This window comes from Gymnogyps californianus, chromosome 3 (assembly GCF_018139145.2).
Source record: "Gymnogyps californianus isolate 813 chromosome 3, ASM1813914v2, whole genome shotgun sequence".
NCBI classification, from domain to species: domain Eukaryota; kingdom Metazoa; phylum Chordata; class Aves; order Accipitriformes; family Cathartidae; genus Gymnogyps; species Gymnogyps californianus.
In genome coordinates, this window is record NC_059473.1 from 30,645,958 (window position 1) to 30,665,195 (window position 19,238).

Below are 19,238 nucleotides of genomic sequence, written 5' to 3' on the forward strand. Positions count from 1 at the left end.
AGGTGTGATGGAGATGGGGATAGCTGCCCACCTTGGCCCTGGTGTGTAACGTGGCATGGAATTTGCTAATCTGATCTCCAGCTCTGCACTGCCTGCAGCCCGCGAGATTTTTCTTTAAGCTTTTCAGAGTCAGCAGCACCAGAGGAGGAATAAAGGAAGGTGTGATCTGCCACCCAAAACCAATACTGCTAACAATTCTTGGAGAGAGGGTGTTTGTTATAAAATAGTGATATTTAAAAATGTATCTAGGAAACATTGTCAGCCAGTTTTAGGGTTTTGGGGGGATGGGAGAAAGAAACATTCTATAATTTTTTTTAAAAATCATTTCACTTCCAGGAATGTTTAAAGAGAAATGTAATGAATCTGAATAGTGGTAACAGATCAGTTAACAAAGGTATAGAGGCTGCTTAGCCATTATTTTTTTAAAAAGTAACTATTTTAAAACAATTACTCTTGATTAGTATTTCACTGTTACCAGGTGTGGGTTTAGAATTTGGCCAATGTTGTGGGGTTTGTGGGTAATTCTTTGATATCTTTCTGTATACTTTTTAGTTGGTTGTAGTAAAAATATCAACCCACCACTTGCTAACTTTAATCCAAGATTACGTTAGATCTAATTAAGTTTGACATTGTCACAGCAGGACCGTACCACAAGTCGTTCTGTGCCATGGAATGACAAGAATTTTATAGGGCGGGCGCTCGTTATGAACAGTGAGGAGCAATTTGAGAGGGGAATCACAGGATTGGAATAGACAATTTTGCATAGAGATTGCAATTCCTTGATGGTAAGAGTTAAGAGTCCCTCAGCCTGCTGTAACACGTATTTTTTGCTTGCTATCTCAGTTCCACTGTTGACACCCATGAAGGCTGTAATGTGGCTTTGGATTTGCATTGGTGCTGCTGGGTTCATGCTGCTTCTTTTTTTTCCATTATCTTTATTTCCTTTTCCTGCTCCCCACTCAACCCCCACTTGGCTCTCAGCTCCCAATAACTGGATTAAGAGTAAATCCTCAACTTCCTGAATTTTAAAAGCCTTCCCCTTGTGATGAGCTCCAAACTAACAGGGATGGTTTTGTGATACTGTGCCATTATATAACCAAAGGCCATAGTTTCTGTTTTTAAAGACCGTGTATTTACACTGATCCTGGCAAAAGCCTCTGGCCACTTACACCAGTGTGTCCCAGCTGACTGTAAAGGCAAGCAGCAACTGTATTTTGGGAGCCTTACTTTTATTAGGGCTCCTTCTGTATTTGTTTTCTCCTGATGGTTCAGCTCTGACGACCAACTCATTATGAGAACTTCTGCTTCTATTAAAATAAAGAAGCAATTGTGGTTTCAGAGAAAAGTTACAGATTTGACTGGGGTGCAATTTAAAAGTTCAGAAGCTTGTCAGTGAAGAGAGTCAAAAAAGCAACTCTTTGAAACCTGATTCAAGAATTTCCCCTTTGTCGGTCTAACTGTAAGCGTAAATAAAACTGTAAACATAAACAGAAGAGTAAGTCTTCAGGGGGAACCCAATAAAACCAACTACAGTCTTTGCTCAACTAAACCCTTATAAACCCAGGTTCGTTCCATGGAAATCAGGACAGAGAGTAGTTTTCAGAGTGACAAAACCAAGATGTCCCAGGGGTATGAGCTACACAGTTCTGTGGAGGTGAGGGAAAAGCTGACTCAATGCCTTGGCGTTCAAACCATACACAAAATAGCTCCATCTTATGTGTCTTTCTTGCTGGAGGGGGATCCAGGAGATGAATGCCATGCTCTTGCTCTGTTTGTTTTACAGTACTTGCATGTCTGTCTTGTACAGACGTGCTTGTGTCTGGAGGGCTGGGCCAAGGCTGTCCTTCCAGGGAGTACACAAACCTGAGGATGTGTCTCTTAAAAGTAGCAACGCCACTAATCAAATGTGGTGGTGGCGGCAGATAAAGCCTGTCTGAGGGAGTTTGTTACGAGGCATGAAACTTGGGCACTACCATTGACGGCAGTGACCTGCTGCAAGATGTGACCATTCCTTGCACACCTCCTGGCTTTTCAAGGTTTGTGACAGCTTAGCAGTCAGTTTGTCTGCTGTCTCAGCAGTCATTTCTGCTACTGCTCTCTGCTACATTACAGGTTGGTACTGCAGTTTAAAAGCTAGGAAAAGGCATCCAAGAGTGTTGTTGACTTGGAAAACAGTAATGTTTCCTTATTTTCTGAGAAGATATGGTATCTTTGCTTTTGAATTATTTTTTTACTAACTGTGTTTCCTGTAAAGTTGTGTGTGATGGTATTTCAAATTGAATTTAGGAAAGAAGAAACCTTTTCCTCCACTCCCTCATTAGAGAAAATCATCTGCACAGTTTGATGGCCTATTTTCATTTATTCAGGAACTTGTGAGAAATCCTGCTTTGCCCGAGTACTCAGAAAGGCTCTGAAAAAAGTCTAGTTTTTGAGATCATAGCTTTCTTTGTGTAAAATCCTACTTAGTCTGTGGATTAGTCACCGAAGTAACCAAATCCATATGCTAAAGTTCTCATATAATTGAGAAACACTAAGTAGAAGAGCGGATTTTTTTCTTTTAACTGCCCTTAATGTCTCACCTTGCATTTTTATTTTATTAAATGCAATACCCAAAGTAGTGATTTAACCCTTTTATGTATGTTTTTTTAAATGTACACATACTTTTAAACCTGATGGTGCCAACCACTACCCCCCTTACGTGCATTTGATTTTGAATGATGGTAGTTGGGAGTTTCTGCATGTAGTGGACAGCCTGAGACCTTTGTCAGCAATGGTTTTCCAGTTGAGACCTTCTAGAAGAGATACTGTGCAATAGGCCTGGGAGAATTTGCAACACACTTAATGACATCCCTAGGAATTTTTATTCCAGTACTAGTAAAAGGCAGTTTATTCTGAACATGGAAGTATTTCAGAATGTGATCAGAAGTCCTCTATAGCTCCTAATGTGTTCGGAAGTTCAGAATTTCTCATACTCTGGTTTTAATTCTGTTAGTTTAAGGACTAGAGCTGATAGCTGCCCTGCACATGTGAGCATAAGGCTAATATAATAAATGTTTTTTTCTTAACCAAGAATAACAGAATTGATTGGATACCATCCAGAGGAGCTGCTGGGCCGTTCGGCATACGAGTTCTACCATGCCTTGGACTCGGAGAGTATGACCAAGAGTCACCAGAACTGTAAGTCACATTCTTATTTTTCTTCATAGTTTGCACATAAAGCACAACTTGCAGGTACCTCAATAAGTAGCTGAAAATACACGTGCACCTTGTGTGTAGATATTCTGAGAACAGTATTTACGCTTTGCAAGAAAGCTTACAGGTTACTGTGCTTGTCTAGCTGAAACCTGTTGCTGATCTTTCCAGAGGGTCTGATTTTTGCCGTAATTAAAACTAAACTTGGATGGTAGAGAGGAGAATCGCTGTCTCTCTAAAGGATAATACAAGGATCAGCTGAAAATTTGAAAAGCTGAGTTAGGCAGTACTAGCCTGGCGAGAAGTGCGTTTACTGGTGGTATTATCCTTCTGGTGTGCCGTTGGGCTCAGCAGGAAGAGCAGCTGTAAAGGGTAATAGGAAGAGCTTTTCGCAGTGTATTTTTGAATATCTTTCTTCTGCTACCAAATAACAACTATCTTCCCCACCCAAAACAGATGTGCGAGGAGACTTTCTAAAAGGAATATTCATTATACAAATAACATATACTGCCAGGAACAGCTGCTTCTTGTTGTTCTTATGCCTATGTGAGCTGCCAGTTTTAGCTGTTTTTAATGTAAAGTAGTTGAATTATTCAGGGAGCAGAGATCAGATCCAAGATCTGCTCCCTCTCTTCAGCAGGCCACACAGTTACACTTCCTCTCTCTCTCACATAAGGTGTCTTAAAATTACGCGATTTAAATCTTCAGTCTCTGTCCTTAGAGTTGGCGCTATGGCTGGAGGCAGCATGGTGACATTTCCCACCCTTGGCTGTTACAGCCACTGAACTAGTGTATGGGAGAGTTCTCAGCAACACATCACTAAAACGTCTGCTGCTGCTCTTTTTATAAAAACAAAGCAAAGCTCCTAGACTGGAGTCCACAAGCTGAAAAAAAAAAACCATTTTGCAGTTACTATGATCAAGGTCTCTGTCCTCAGGAACAAGCCCGTGACTTAGGTCATGTCTGTAGGGAATTGCCCACCAAATAGACTCACAGAAAGTATTTCTGGACTTCCCAGAGAAAAGTAGCAGCAAAGAATAACTGTCTGATCTTAAGGGGAAAAGGGAATATGCGTTAGCTCCAATGGCAAGGATTCAGGACAGTTTTGAGTTGAAATGTTACTTGAAAGAATGTTTGGCAATGATTGAAGTTATGTGCTGTAAAACAGTGTTGGTATGAATCATCCTGTTTCCAGAGCTGCTTAAAAGAAAAAAAGAAATCAAACCATACTTACAGAGAGTTGTCTGGGAATGTATTTGTTAAATTTGTTTCTTAGATAATGTGTTTGTGTTTTTAACAGTGAAAAGGAATTAGTGACATTCATAGATAGGATGTCCGTATCCTATGCTGGGCTATCAAGAGTCATCCTGAGAAATCTGGGGGTATACTGCACTGTTGCTTTTGAGTCATTGAGTTGCATTTCTAAGAATGGGACAATGCCAGGGAGGGAATGAAATGAGAGCTGGCACTCTCTTTGGTAGCAGGAGAGAGAGCGAGCGCTTGTTAGTTATCCCTATCTAGTTAATTAAATGGGACCACTGAGTTGGGACTTGTCCACGTAAAGATTTCTGGAGAGTTTCTAGTACCCATCTTGACCAGGCATTGATTGAGGTTGCTCCTTACTCTAGCAATTCAATTCACCTCATGTAGTGCGGAGTGTGTGTCTAGATGCCATTTGTGCCTACTGAAAAGGGCCATGTTCTATAAACCGCTGCTGTTGAGCATGAGGACTGCTCAAGAAGCAGAATGAAGGCAAGGGGCTTGAGAAGCAGAATGAAGGCAAGGGAAAGTCTAGAGGGATGAGTTATACCAGCAAAAGTGCTCAAGGCACTGTGCACTGCACAGGTTATAAATATTTAGGATCAAACTGTTCCACAGTGTTTATGATAGCACAGGGTCAGCATGGATGATCTTTACTGTTGTTGGAAGCACAGGACCAAAGTCTGTGCTGTGATAAATGCTGTTGCCCACACCAGAGCCATCAGTTTACATCGCCAGCAAACTTGACCCCTTTAGTTTTTCTAAGATAAATACTTCCTGTGTCTTCTGGGACAGTCAGGCTTCTTACCAACTCAGAGAACAACCACAAAGGCAAACTGACAGCAAGCTGTGACTTGAGAAAACACACATAAGCCCTCTGAATAGGAAATCCCTAGGTTTCATAATGTGTGCCATTGAGAATGTTGCCTAATGCACAGGGTAACCAAGCAGGTATATGGCTTATACACAACTTACTAGTTCTTCCTAGCATGTAGCTATACAGATCTTACTAGATCTTCCTGGCCATGGTCATTTATACGTGGAAATATCCACCCCAAAATTCATGTTCAGCACACTTGTATTTATTAACCAATAATTTTTATTAGAAATATGTTATGTATATATTCATGCAATAATACAGTCATCAATTCTGACAGTGCCAACCATTTAGTGTTGTAAAGATGCATAGGAAATAGAGGAAGGAGACTAAAGTTTGAAGAGAGAGAGGGAGAAAAAACTCAAGTGAGTCTCTTGGATAGAAGCAGAACTCCCTCCCTTTCCTTCCTTCTAATTTAGTGATAAATCATGCTTATTGCAGTTTTACTGTACTGCAGGGTTGTTTTTTTTTTTCTTGAGGTGAAATAACAACCTCACATTGAAGCAAGCCACAATAGTGTTTGTGTTCTTGGCTGGAAGTATAGTTGCTTCTATCTATGCATGTATCGTACATCTGTGCATGCATAGAGTACGAAAGTCTTAATTAGCCACCATCAAAGGGAAGATTAGAGTGCATTTGGCAGTATTTAGCATACCCAGTTTTTCACATGTTATGCAAGTGAGATGAAAATCTCTGTCTTGTTGCATAAATCTACACAAAAGATTGACTGTAGAGCTATATTTTCCAATTCGGCAATTAATAATCTATAATAGTTTCCATTTAGAGTCTGGTCTTGTTGCCATTAAAGCCGATGGGAATTTTGCTCTTTACTTCAGTGGGGAGCTGAATGTCACCATCTGGGACCTGCCACTTGGTAGTACGTAGCAGAAGTTTGACAAGCCTTCCAAGTGAATCATAATTCTCAAGTGTCTCTCAGAAATTAAAAAACAAATTTTGTGTTCAATTAAATTCATCCCTGCCTTCCCCCTTTCTCCACCCAAAGATAAGACATATAATTGGAGCCTATTTCATTGAGATGTTACTAGTTCTGTAAAGATACAGGTAATGTATACTTAAAAAAAAAAAGAGAAGTGAGAAGTTCACTCTGAAGGCAAAACCTTAAATGTAGTGTTGATAACAAAGTCAGCAGTTATGAGTGTATTAGTAATTTATGAGATTACCCCATGGAGGGATTCTGCTGTACTTTATTATATCAGAACATGACATGCTTTGAATAATAATAATAAAAAAGATTAAAGCAGTAAAAAGCTTCTTTGTAATGTAACAGGCGCGTACACTGTGACTCTTATTGATGAGCTGATGATTAGGAAGCAGTGTAATTATGTTTCACAAGCAGAGCAGAACAGTCCAGTCACTAAAACACTTTGAAATGAAAGTCTTTTGATTTTGTTCCACCAGAAGTATTTAATCAATAAAAGTAATGTTCTACTTTGTCTAAATAAATTAAATGAAGGATGATTAAATACTGCTAGGAAGAAAACAAACAAACTTCAGAGATAGAAGGATAAACACAGCAACAATTATCTGCAAAACAGTTGTTGCATTTCACAGGCCTGGATTTGTACATTTGTATGGTGGCGATGTAGGAGAGACTGACAATAAATAGCTTCTGTTAATGGCCACGTTCACAAGGAATTTTTCTGTACAAAGACTGCAGAATCGAGTTTCCAGCCTTACTGAGTCAAATTGCATTATTTTTAGGGCATTAGTTTGATGGCATACTGTCTTCAGGAGCAAAAGCTGTTTAAAAGGAAAGGTTGCCAATGTGGTCAAAGGTTTAGTTGAGCCAGTTCCCACTTTTGCTACTCAGTGCGACTACGTCTGCTTACAAATACAAACTTCTATTTGTACGAGTACTGCTTGCGTACTCCAGCCCTAATTTTGTTGCCATTGGTCGACAGTATTTTTCCTCAACTGACAACTGTAAATTGTATGACAATATTAATTGCTTTTAGGAAAGGATTTACAACAGACAGGACATCATAAAACTTCACATCTCAGAAATCCAAAGCTCCATTCTGAAAACTCGTTCTCTTCAAACATTACAAAATATTGGGGGGGGGGGGGGGGGGGGGGGGGGGGGGGGGGGGGGCGGATTTTCACCCTTCAAACATCTAGGTGAAGCTTTAAACCCAAGTTGTACTATTGTCAGTTTATTGCTTGAGAAACACAGGCCAGTTAAAAAAAAACATTTCGAGTGAAATAAACATTGTTTGATTTGTCACATGTGTCTTGGTTCCTTCTAGGCTGCTAATTTCAAGCTATTGCAGAGGAACAACACAGTTCAAGCAGACAGAGGAATACAGTAGTTCAGCTTTATTTTTTTCTCCTAGGCAAAACAGTCCCATTTACCGTTCTTAATTTTGATACTTTTTTAAGAGTCATATTACTTCTTCAGCCTCTTAAGGCCAATGCTGTGCTAGTGACACCTTCACTTTATTTGTGGTGTTGATATCTCCAGCTCCTAACTCTAAGGTATAAAAAGAGATAGGTATAGATTTAAACCACGAGTTGTTTTTTGGTTTGGTTTGGTTTGGTTTGGTTTTTTTGTGAGTATAGCTTTTGAATCATCTGACTCTTGGGCTTATCCATCACCTAAATAAGGAAACTATTAAATAGTTTCCTAAATAAATTCACTTTTCTACAGATCAACTTGGGAGCCCAAACTGAGGCACTTCCAAGTGAGGGACTCTGCCACTCCAACTGAGGGACTCCCAAGAAACATGCAGTCAGCAGGCATTATTTTGGGGGCAGTTGGGATCTTATATTAAATTTAAAAAATCCCACACTCTGATCTGAATACTCAGACCATTTCAAGAACTCAAATTTCCAGTCTTGAGTGGAAACCTCAAAGGAACAGCCCCTTTTATATTTAAAATGGGTGAATTTTCCCCAAAGTTAAGCATCCTTGCTAACAAATGTCTTAGTGCAGTTTTGCATAGTGAAAACTCAGAAGTGGGTTTATTTAAAACAAGTGTTACGTAGTGTGCGTTCCTGTCCTGCTGCATTATTTATATCTCTCTGCCCCCTTTTCTCAGTGTGTACAAAAGGTCAAGTAGTGACGGGCCAGTACCGTATGCTTGCCAAGCATGGAGGATACGTATGGCTGGAGACTCAAGGGACGGTGATTTACAATACGCGCAACCTACAGCCTCAGTGTATCGTCTGCGTCAACTATGTGCTGAGGTAAGTAGTACGGGACAGAAAAACCGCGTATGGATTCATGTGCTGGAAGAAACGCAATAATCAGAGGAACTTTTGAAGGGTCTATTTATTCAGTGTTGTTATTCTGAAATCAGTTTAGTCATGTTTGTTCAGTCTTGTTTGTTTACTGATGTTAGACATCGATGAAAAATGTGGCATGTCTGTTCCCATACACACTGTTGAAATACACAACAGCCTTTCTCTTCTGCAGAGTGGCTGCTGTGCCGATACAACAGAGTATAAAGCCTGCACTGAAGGTTTTATTGCATAACACAACTGCTAATACGTTTTGTTTTTATAGTGCTGTGACAGAGAGATAAAATTAGGTAGTAATTGTATCTTACATTGCTAGGAGAAGCTGTTTACCACCTCAAAAATCAGGATCAATCGGGAGTTTTGCCTCTGCTTGGCAAAACTCAACTATTTTAGGTCCTAGATGGGGCCAAAATAGGAAATACTTATTTGAGTGATAGTCTGGGTCATTATAGCCTCGACTACATCCCTTTAAAAAGCAGAGCAACAAAGCCCCGAGTATTCCCACAGAAGTCCTGACCACACTCTCTGCGTCATCTGAGATGGTGGTGCTCAGCAACGCTGGAACTGTGCCTCGCCTGTCGAGAGCCTGGCACGTGACCGAGAGAGGCCAAAATGCTTGTACAGGCCCCAGCTTTAGACAGTTTGTACTGCCTACATTACCCTTATCTTTTTTTTTTTAGAGTGCAAAATGCCTAAAACCTATTTTCTTGTTAGTGAAATTGAGAAGAACGATGTTGTGTTCTCCATGGACCAAACAGAATCGCTCTTCAAGCCTCACCTGCTGACAACGAGCACCGCCTACGAGAGCGGCATCCCCGGGATAGAGAAGAGTGACTTCTTGTTTACTAAGTTGAAGGAAGAACCAGAGGAACTTGCTCAGCTGGCACCAACACCCGGCGATGCCATTATTTCCCTGGATTTTGGTTAGTATTTGTATAACTAATTTTTGTGCAACAAAGAACCACCTGTGAGCCTACATTTAGAAACTGAATAGACAAGGTCTGTTTGCTGTGTGTACAAATCGGGAGTAATAGCTGTAAGAGCCCACGTGCTCACACCAGTGGAAAATTTCTGTGAATGAGAGCAGAATCAGGCTTTCTTGCTGACTAAACAACTTGCATTAAGTCTATGCCAACTTATTGTCATGGCAACTAGGAGCAATGTTTACTTTTAATGAATAGCTGCAATTATATCATAACACAGCACAAGCTAAAAGCATTCATTAATATTGTTAAAACTCCGTCCAGGGACACAGAAGTTTGAGGAAGCCCCTGCCTTCACCAGTGCTGTTTTGACACCAAACAAAGGATGGCCAGTGGAAGTGAAAAGCCGCGCTGCTCAAGGTGAAACACTGACGGTACCATCCTTTACAATGCCTCAGATTGCACCTGGCAGCAGTACTCCAAGTGCAAGCAGCAACAGTAGCTGTTCCACGGTAAGAAGAGCTTTAAAGAAAAAAAAAAAGTATGTTATGTTTTGTATGTAAGTCCCATCAATATATGTAGATGACGTTTTCACGTTAGTAGTCCTGTCTCGTTGCTTATTAACAAGGCCCAGTGTATCTGTATCCCTCCTGTACTGCATATATCTTGAGCATCAATAGCAAAAACTTCTTAAGATGTCCAGTCTTAAGAAAGGCATTGACGTATTGGTAAGCATCTCCCTTCTTGACAAAAGTATTTAATAGTGTACATTTCATGTTCCTGGTCTGAGTTGCCAAAAACCATTTAAACTAAGACGACAACTAGGTTCCTGTGTTGGGTCCCTGTGTTTTGTAGTGACAAGTAATCTTGTGTTGGAGAAAAGCATATGATAGAAGCAGACAGTTTTGGTTCTGAGGACTCTATATATACAGTCTGGCCATTTGCTTTTCATAGGAAAGATCTGTTACTGAATAGATAAATGGCACGATGCTAAGCTAATACTGTGGTTGTCTTGCTGCTTATAGCAAATTCTTATTTCTGTGCAGCCAAGCAGCCCAGGAGATTATTACAGTTCTGTGGATGAAGATCTTAAGATTGAGGTGATTGAAAAACTTTTTGCCATGGACACAGAATCAAAAAGTCAGTGCACCTCCCAGGTAAGGAACTAATATCTCTTCCAAAAGCCATAAGAATCAGTCCCCTGCTAGTAGGCAGTACAGATGCATGCTGTATGTGCAGATACCAGGATACAACGTGCAAACTGGATTTGCACATATACACCAAAGCTTTGATGCACAACACTAACAAAAACATGCATTTTCAAAAGTTGGTGTGTAAATTTCTGTCCCTAACTCTCTGAAGCAAGTGCTTTAGGGTGTCAGTGTGGTGGCACTGCTAAGAAGAAAGAAGCAGTAGAGAGCTTTCAGAATTTGGAAGCTTCTGTAGACTGGAAAAGGAATATAAGCAGCAGCAATTATTATTTTTTTTTAATCTGGCCTAATGACTAGTAAGTAAACATCCTTTCTAGAACAGAATATAAATAAACTAATTCTTGCAGAATGTCAAAATGAGAAAGGAATGACCCTCATAGCACATACCTCCTTTAACTACAACATGAAAACTGTCATTTTGGATATATTCTTCTTGTCTTACCTCTTCGAGGATTTCAGAGAGATGTAACAATTACTTGCACATAAAGTAACATACAGTCTCCATCTCCTACATTCTAATCAGGGCATAAGTGTAGAAATTCCCTCTATAAATAACTCTCTTAATGCTGCACTATTGTAACATTATATCAAGTGAGCTAGTGAATAAAAGGTGTAGGCCTGATTCAGCCCACCTAACTTTAGATACTTAATTGAAATGCCTTTGTTAAGAGCTTTATAGTTCTTTATAGTTAAGAGAAAGGAACAGGCATTGCTGGCTCGCAGCTCAGGCCTTACACTCATCTCCTTCTATTAGTCCTGTGGAAAGTTTGGGGTGACTGGGGCCCAAATGAGGTGCCTCAATTTGCCAGTGCAATTGTGTAGACTTAGGTAGGCTGTAGGCCACGTCCTGAAGAAATTTGATCTAAGTCTGGATGTAGAAACAGCAACGAAAGCAATAGAAAGAGTGGACAGATAGGAGGAAAACGTGTATCAGGATCAAACTCAGTGCAAGACTTGACATGTGCAAACTTCAGTTTTGTCAGATTCAGCATCTGCTTGGTCAGGTGTGTCCCGCCACATCAGCAGCTTTGGTGGGAAGAATGAGTGTTAGAAAGTGCCCCTGTCATGAGCTGACTGGTGGGCCAACATAGATTTCCCTCTCTGTTCAGCTCTGGTCAAATGCCAAGAGAAAGTAATTTAAATATGACTAGTCCTCCAAGGAAAAAAAAAAAATACAAATTTAAGTGCAATAGTCTCCTTCCAACTACATTTTTTTTACAACTTTTGCATTTTTAGATGCATTTTTTTCATGTAGCTGGATATGAGAAAGCTGTGTTTTCTTTTTTAGCACAGAAAAGCCTGAGGTTGAACTACATGCCACATGTTGTAGAGTCTTGGCAAACAAGTTATTGAAAGCATAATGAAACACAAGATCTACTTCAGGTCACACTGATGATGTAGGCTGCATGCAAACTGCTTATCTGGGAGGTTTTTTTCTTCAGTTTGTTGTCTTTGCTGCTGATGGTATGGTGAACATGTATGCTAGTTATAGAAATGAGACATCTTTAAACAGGAGCTGGCCAGTTTCACGTAGGTAATTTGGCATACAGTGATTTTTCAGCTTCACATCTATTAGTATTCCACGTCACACTAACTGCCACAGCTATTATTAACTTCTAATTTCTCTATGAACTTACTTTATTTTTGCACAGACTGACTTCAATGAACTGGACCTTGAAACCTTGGCTCCTTACATTCCTATGGATGGAGAAGATTTCCAGCTCAGCCCAATCTGCCAAGAAGAACGTCCTCTCTCTGAAAGTGCACAAAATACCCAGCAGAGTCTAAGTAGCATGAGTACCATCTTTCAACCCCTTGCTTCTGCTTCACAGAATCAGTTCCTCCCAGAGAAATACTGCCCACAGCTATCAAATAAAAACATTAACCCTGGTCATGGGTCCCTGTCATCGGTGTTCTTCAACAATGTGAGTAGGTCGTCACTGCCACCATACCATGACCAAGCCAGCACTCCCCTGTCTTCGATGGGAGGAAGACCAAACACCCAGTGGCCACCTGATCCCCCATTAGAATATGTTCCTGCTAAATGGAGACTCATGGATAAATACTCAGGATCCCTATCAAGGTCCCCCTCAGGGCCACCAGTACATTCTCCGAGCGTGCCCATATATAAAAAAAGGTAAGTTTTTTTGTGGTATAACTATGTATTTTACTCAGAAAAGATTTTGAGGGATGAAGGGGTCATAATCTTGAAAAATTCTTTTTCTCAGTTCAGCTGGACTAAGTTGTTTTGATAGGCGTCAGACTGCACCTCTGAGGAAATTAGTGTGGTGCTCTCCCAGTGGCAGTCAGTCTGGCGGAAGCCGAAGTGGGCTCTTTTTTCATTGCCTGTAAGGATGCATGAATGGATTTCCTGCTGGTCAGGTAAAAGTTACCCCAGTAATTTTGCAAAGCCTGCTTGACTTTATGCAGTTTAAGAAAAGTCCTGAAAAGGCTTACTGGTCCAGCAGTAAGCTGGGACCCATGCATACTTTCTTACCTTGCATATATTTTTTGCACAACAGAAAATAGGGGAGAGGGAGGGATGACAGTACATTTATTGTTGGCATGTGTAAATACTACAACTAAGATTTAAAATTACAGGCTTTTTTCCTACAACCCTTCCTCACCTCGTTCACTTTCTTACACACGTGAACAGTATGCGATGAGATGTAGGTCAGAGGCTACAGTCCTAGAAGTTTCCTGTCATAGCTAGAAGTTTCTCTGTAGCTCTTGGGTCTTCAGTGTTGGTCACGCTAAAACGTTCAGGAAGTACATAAAATAGCAATGGTCATTTTAAAACGTGAAGCTGTGCAGTTTGCCTGCAGTTTGCTTTCTGAGATTTCTTGTTGGCAGAAATACCAGTGTCTGAATACGCATCTGGAAAGAGAGGGTTTGTCCCCAAACAGCAGCCTGTGCCTTCATATTTAGTAGGCAAAGCAAGGGGACAGGCGTGGCTCTCAAAATCCTGTCCTTAAAAATCACATTACTTTACTTTCTTTTCCACAGCATTTTTATGTCTGCCTGGAGATCCCTAGAGGCTGTTTATGCTAGACTTTCATTAATCTTTGATCCCAAAAGTCAAAAGTTTCCAAAGCTTGTGGGATGACTAACAAAAGGAAATAAAAACACTTGATGTTTGAGGTCTGTCCACTGTCATGTGTCAAAGACACCTTAAATGTCTTTAAATGAAAGAAGAATCTGTATTAATGAACAAGACTGTTTAGATTTGCCTCCCTGCACACTCACCCAGAGATCTTTTTTTCTCCACAGGCCCCTGGATGCTTTTGGGCAACGAGGCATAGATGTAAACCCGGCAAGAATTGCTCTGTCTAACAGTTTGAAACTGAAGCGACAACTGGATTATGAAGAACAAGCGTTGCAACAGCTGAGTGGGGTAATCATAAGAAATGCATCCCCTTCACGACTTTGGACTCACCACGGTCATCGGTGTAATTATTTGTTTTGCTTTTCTTCACATTGTAGGGAGATCCATCTGTCATTAGCCCATCTCACCTAATGTGGAAGAGAATGAAATTTCTCAAAGGGGAAAACTGTTCCTTGGTTACAGAAAAGAAGTCTCTCAGCACAAGTGTTCTTACTGGTAAGACGAAAGACAGTGGTTTTGCAATGTTATGTATTGAAACACAATTTTAAGACAGGTTGAATAGAAACAAAGACTCTTTCAAAAGGAAATGTAAATAAGCTCTGTAAATATTACAGTGAGCTAAAATTAAAGATCAGGTTGTATCCCTAAGAGCTGAACAATTTAAGGTACATTTGATAACTACTAGGTAGATGGTTTCATGTATGTTCACACCCTTGCTTTGGAGGTAACAGAGATTAGCTTAATGGCGATGGGTTTTACCTTGTGCCGATCCAAGGTGCAGACACGTCAGAGCTAGAACCGATACTTTCTCTCTACAACATCGTGTTTCCTTACACAAGCATATCTTGGGTGCAGTACTACTTCTAGAGCTAGTGCTGTTTCTGGACTTCCTTTGTGACAAGATGTAGGTATGCCATGTGACCGTCATGCTGAGGATCACTTTGCTTTGCATTAGTATTATCTACTATAATTATTACACCGGCTTAGTTTAACTTTTTTTTTTCCTACTATGTAAAACCAGATGAATTTGTCTGTAACTCGAGAGGTCTGAGCCAACCAATGAATCAACTGCAGCAGCAGCAGCAACAGCAGCAGCAACCCACCTGTGGCAGTCCTGGTGAGAATTTGAAAGCAGGAGCATTTCCCCCTCTGTTTTACAGTTCCCATTGTCAGGACTATACTGTCCAGCCAGCTCATAAAGCATCAGGTAAGGGCTGTCAAATACAGAAATTGAAAGTGTTGGTATTTAGTTCCAATACTGATTCCATGAAAGAAAACACTTTAAAAAATACGGAGGAGGATGATAAACTAAGAACCAAATATGTATTGCATCATAGACTGAAAAATTAGTTCTGTTGTTTAGTGTGAAACTTTAATGTTTAGATTTGTAATATGAGGAAAAAATATTTTTGCCCTTCATGTCAATTAAACCTAATACCTTTTTACCTTGGAGGTCCAGTCATCCTCCATCCATACTCTTGTCTTGTGATGGAATTGCTTAAATTGTACTAAGCAACTTCACTGCAGCATTGGTACAGGAGGTTTGTAGGTTAGTCTTAACATATGCCTTCTAAAAGTTAAAATAAGTAATTAAAGGGGACATTTATATGTCCCTTTTAACATATAAGAGGAGTGGGTGTCAATTTAGAAACTGTGTTGTTTACTACAACTTTCCTCATCTGCACCAATATAATCTTTCTCAGAACAATCGAAATTGGGAGTGGAGGTGAAAAACTGCACGTGTCCGTGTGACACGCTTGCAACAGATTAAGGCAGAGCGATGCAGAGGTTTGCTCTGAAACCTGTAACTGCTGGTGGTTTGAGGCATATTGACATAAACGCAAAATGAAATTATAACTGGTATAAACAGAAGAGGGAGGAGAGGAAAGAAGTCCTCTCTGTCTCTCTGGTCTCAGCCCCATGACTTACTTCACTGATCTCTTCCAGGTATGACCAGTCGTCTGCTGGGGCCCTCCTTTGAACCCTACTTGTTGCCCGAGTTGACAAGATATGACTGTGAGGTGAACGTCCCTGTTTTGGGCAGCTCTACGCTTCTGCAGGGCAGCGAACTGCTCAGAGCGCTGGACCAGGCAACCTGAGCGATCCTGCAAGATTCTGTGGCCTATACTGTTCAAAACAGCTTCAGTTTTTAAATATATTTTTGCAAGTAGACAATTTCTAATACCAATACACTTTTACAGGATTTTACTTAGATACTGAACCTGTCCACGTTACCAAATAGTGGCCTTTTGAAGTTACTCACTTCATTATTCATATTAAAGAAATACATCTACTGTATTTTCTCTATTGCAATTAAAGTGATGTTTAGAGAGTTTGATTACCCTCCCCTTATCTCGTTACCTGTAATTTATATGCTGAAATTTTCTTCAAATTTCATGCTCCTAAAAAGCTGTGGTATAAATGCCTCATCACGTGATACTTTGGCTGCAGTCCTGCAAAGATTTATTTTTATTGCCAAAGATGAATGAAACAAATTTGATCTCCAACCACAGTGTTTTGTTGATCTGCCAAATTGAAATCCTTTGAGTCTTTCTGTTTTCCAGCATTTATTGTATTGTAACTTTAAAACTTTTGGAGAAGCATACTAAAGAAAAATCCCAGCCTTCTGCCTCCCCCCTTCCCTTCATTTTTATACACTTTGTTGAAAGAAATGTGAATGGTGAACTGCAATGTTTGTGGGTATCTGTGAAAGTTGCACGTTGTAAGCTTTTTTCCTCAGAAGCAAGCCACATTCTCAGCTGCCTTAACCTGGCTTAGCTCTACAGCCAAGGGAGTCCTACAGATTTACCCCAGTGGAGGACTTAGACCTGTGTTTTTGTTTGTGTTGAGGTTTCTTGTATTGTTCTTTGTTGTTTCCTTTTTTTAAACACAAAACAGATTTTTTTTTTTTTTAAGTTTCTCTCTGGGTCAGTTGTTAATCATCTCTTGGTACTTCTGCTATATCTAGGGCACAACAACTTTAAGAGCTGTTTCTGCTAGAACTAGTAGTATTTGTTATGGTGTTGCTGATATTTCAGGAATCTGACCAGCGGCCAGTACTAACACCTCTGATTAATGTTACCTTTTCATTTTATACGCTAGCTGGCAATATAATTGCAATACTGAATCGTTAAAACTAAAAGTTAAAGTAGTATTTCCCAGCGTATTAGGCTAACCCAGTTCTAAGTAGACAAAAAGAATTAAGGATTGTGTAGTGAGATGAATAGCTGGCAGGCAGGTCTCTCTCATTTTTACTTGCCTTACATTAATCAGTAGCTGAAATGTCATGAAAAGGCAGCTCCTTTCCAACTGTCATTAGCTGTCATGCACATGTTTTTAAAAAAATCAGGCTTTGAATGCTTTCAAAGGCAAAGGGACTTGAAAGTTTAAATTACAACAGTAAAAATATTGAAGTAATAAAAAGCAAGTGAGCAGTTCTGACTTTAAAATACATACAGACCTAGATATATGTTGGGATATATCATCTTGTTTCCTCCACTGGTATAAATCATCATAGCTTCATTGAAGAAAATGGAACAGTGGCAATGTACAAAAGGTAAAAGTCTGGCCCAGAAACTTAGAACAAAGATACATTATTTTGAGACTTCTGATTCCGCTGAAGCCTGGTTTATAAAATTGCTTTATATCATGCACTGACACTTGCAGAGAGGGAGCCTTGGGTTCACAGAGCACTTCAGAGTTGGCTGTGTTAAGTGAGTCTTAACCACACTTACTTAGAAAAGCTGAAGATCTTTTGTTATTGGTACATAATGTAAAAAAATATGATAGTCCCTACTGTAGGCAATCTTTCAAGAGTTTATAACCAAAAATAATCTGCTCCTAAAGTGAAGTTATTACCATGTGGAAAAAATACATTGTAAGCATCAAAATCTGATGAAAATTGGCAAGCCAGATTTGACAAATTTGCAGTGGCGAGGACTTAAAGGCTTCAAGGATTAAAGACACTTGAATACTGCTCTTCTGTTTCTTATTTGTGTAGTTTCAGCATTAAAAATGTTATACCCTAACAGTTTACTAAAACACTCTGAAAAGATATTCCATGTCTTAATATTAATCATACTTTTTATCATAATTATTTCATAATCTATATTGCTGAATTCTTATTGACAATATTATAACTGTATGGGAACTTTTAACTTGATAAGGAAATGTATTTTGACACTGATACCTTATTAAAGTATACTGATCCTAAATTCTTTGTGACTCGTTTGCTATGAATTTGTTATTTGTTGTATCATTGTAAAACAAAAGTATTTATTAAATTATTTATAGAAAATAAAGGTTTGCATTGATCTTTGAAGAACGAAAGAACAAACAAAAGTTACCCATATTTGAGAGCTGGGAAGTAGCCTGCCAAAACTCCGTACCACCAACCTTTTTGTAGAGTTTACCCAGCTTTCCTCAAATGGAGAATTAATGCCCTGGGGACTGCCCTTCTGAAACATGTCCTATGGTTCACACCACTGCTCCCATTTCAAAAGTGTGGAGCTGAAGGTGCCTCTTGTAATGCTGTCCTTTAAAAAAAAAAAAAAAGAAAGAAAATTAAGTTGACAAAATGAAATTTTAGAGGCCGAATTGCCACAGCTCCCCACTTCAGTTTTTGTGGCAGTACCATAAGCCATTGTATCATCCTCTGGCAGTCCTGACAAGCCCGTGCATAATGGGCTTACCTTCAAGCCTCTGCTTCACACCACCCAGTCCTTTATCCCAATGCTGCTGTTAAACATGCCAATCTTTTTCCATATAGAAATTGCCTGTTTTGCCTGTATAATAACCCTGATCACGCTGTGGGAGGACAGACACATTAAGAAATCAATTTCCAAACGTGCACTTAAGTTCAGACTAGACTGGGTGGAAGCTGTTGGTGCTTGACCCTTCTGATAACTGACTTTGAAACATACAGACACAGCTGAGCTGCTCAAACAGCAGCAAATCTTCTGAATAACCCATAAGAAGTGGGCTATCGTTGCTGCCTTTTCTAGACAGGATGCTCAGCAGGCATAGGAAGTAACTCCTTGCTTCTAAATCTGTTGTAATTAGCAGTAATCACACAACACCCAGCAGTGAAGAGCACATGGTGGTGGTGTGCCTGTTACCCTCCCTTTTAAAGCATCCCATTGATCTTCAGGGCACTTGGACACAGACTAACTCCACATGTCAGATCCTAATCCAACTGAGGGTTAAAAAAAAAAAAAGCCAATCTCTTAAGTAGAGATTAACCTGTTCAGATCAATATCTGTCTTCTTTTTTAAAGGCTGTAAACACTAACTGCTAATACAAAATAGTGCTGCCAGGCATTGGGTTTTTTGGGGTGTCCAAAGATAGCTTATTGCTAGCACTCTCATTCTGAAGAGCTTCCAGCATTCACCACTCTCATGTTCAAGTAG

At 39.8% G+C, this 19,238-nt stretch overlaps 1 protein-coding gene across 2 annotated transcripts in view; it reads left to right on the forward strand.

Annotated features, from left to right (window-relative positions):
- The window catches only part of EPAS1 (endothelial PAS domain protein 1), an 81,626-nt gene extending 63,501 nt beyond the window's left edge, over nucleotides 1–18,125 (forward strand). For both annotated transcript variants that reach the window (XM_050893901.1, XM_050893902.1), the window contains 10 exons: nucleotides 3,071–3,177; nucleotides 8,389–8,536; nucleotides 9,305–9,513; nucleotides 9,838–10,025; nucleotides 10,560–10,670; nucleotides 12,377–12,861; nucleotides 13,995–14,118; nucleotides 14,208–14,325; nucleotides 14,852–15,037; nucleotides 15,778–18,125. In XM_050893901.1, coding sequence (XP_050749858.1) covers nucleotides 3,071–3,177; nucleotides 8,389–8,536; nucleotides 9,305–9,513; nucleotides 9,838–10,025; nucleotides 10,560–10,670; nucleotides 12,377–12,861; nucleotides 13,995–14,118; nucleotides 14,208–14,325; nucleotides 14,852–15,037; nucleotides 15,778–15,929 — 1,828 coding nt within the window. In that variant the 3' untranslated portion in view covers nucleotides 15,930–18,125. The remainder of the gene's footprint in view (nucleotides 1–3,070; nucleotides 3,178–8,388; nucleotides 8,537–9,304; nucleotides 9,514–9,837; nucleotides 10,026–10,559; nucleotides 10,671–12,376; nucleotides 12,862–13,994; nucleotides 14,119–14,207; nucleotides 14,326–14,851; nucleotides 15,038–15,777) is intronic.
- The last annotated feature ends 1,113 nt before the right edge of the window (nucleotides 18,126–19,238 follow it).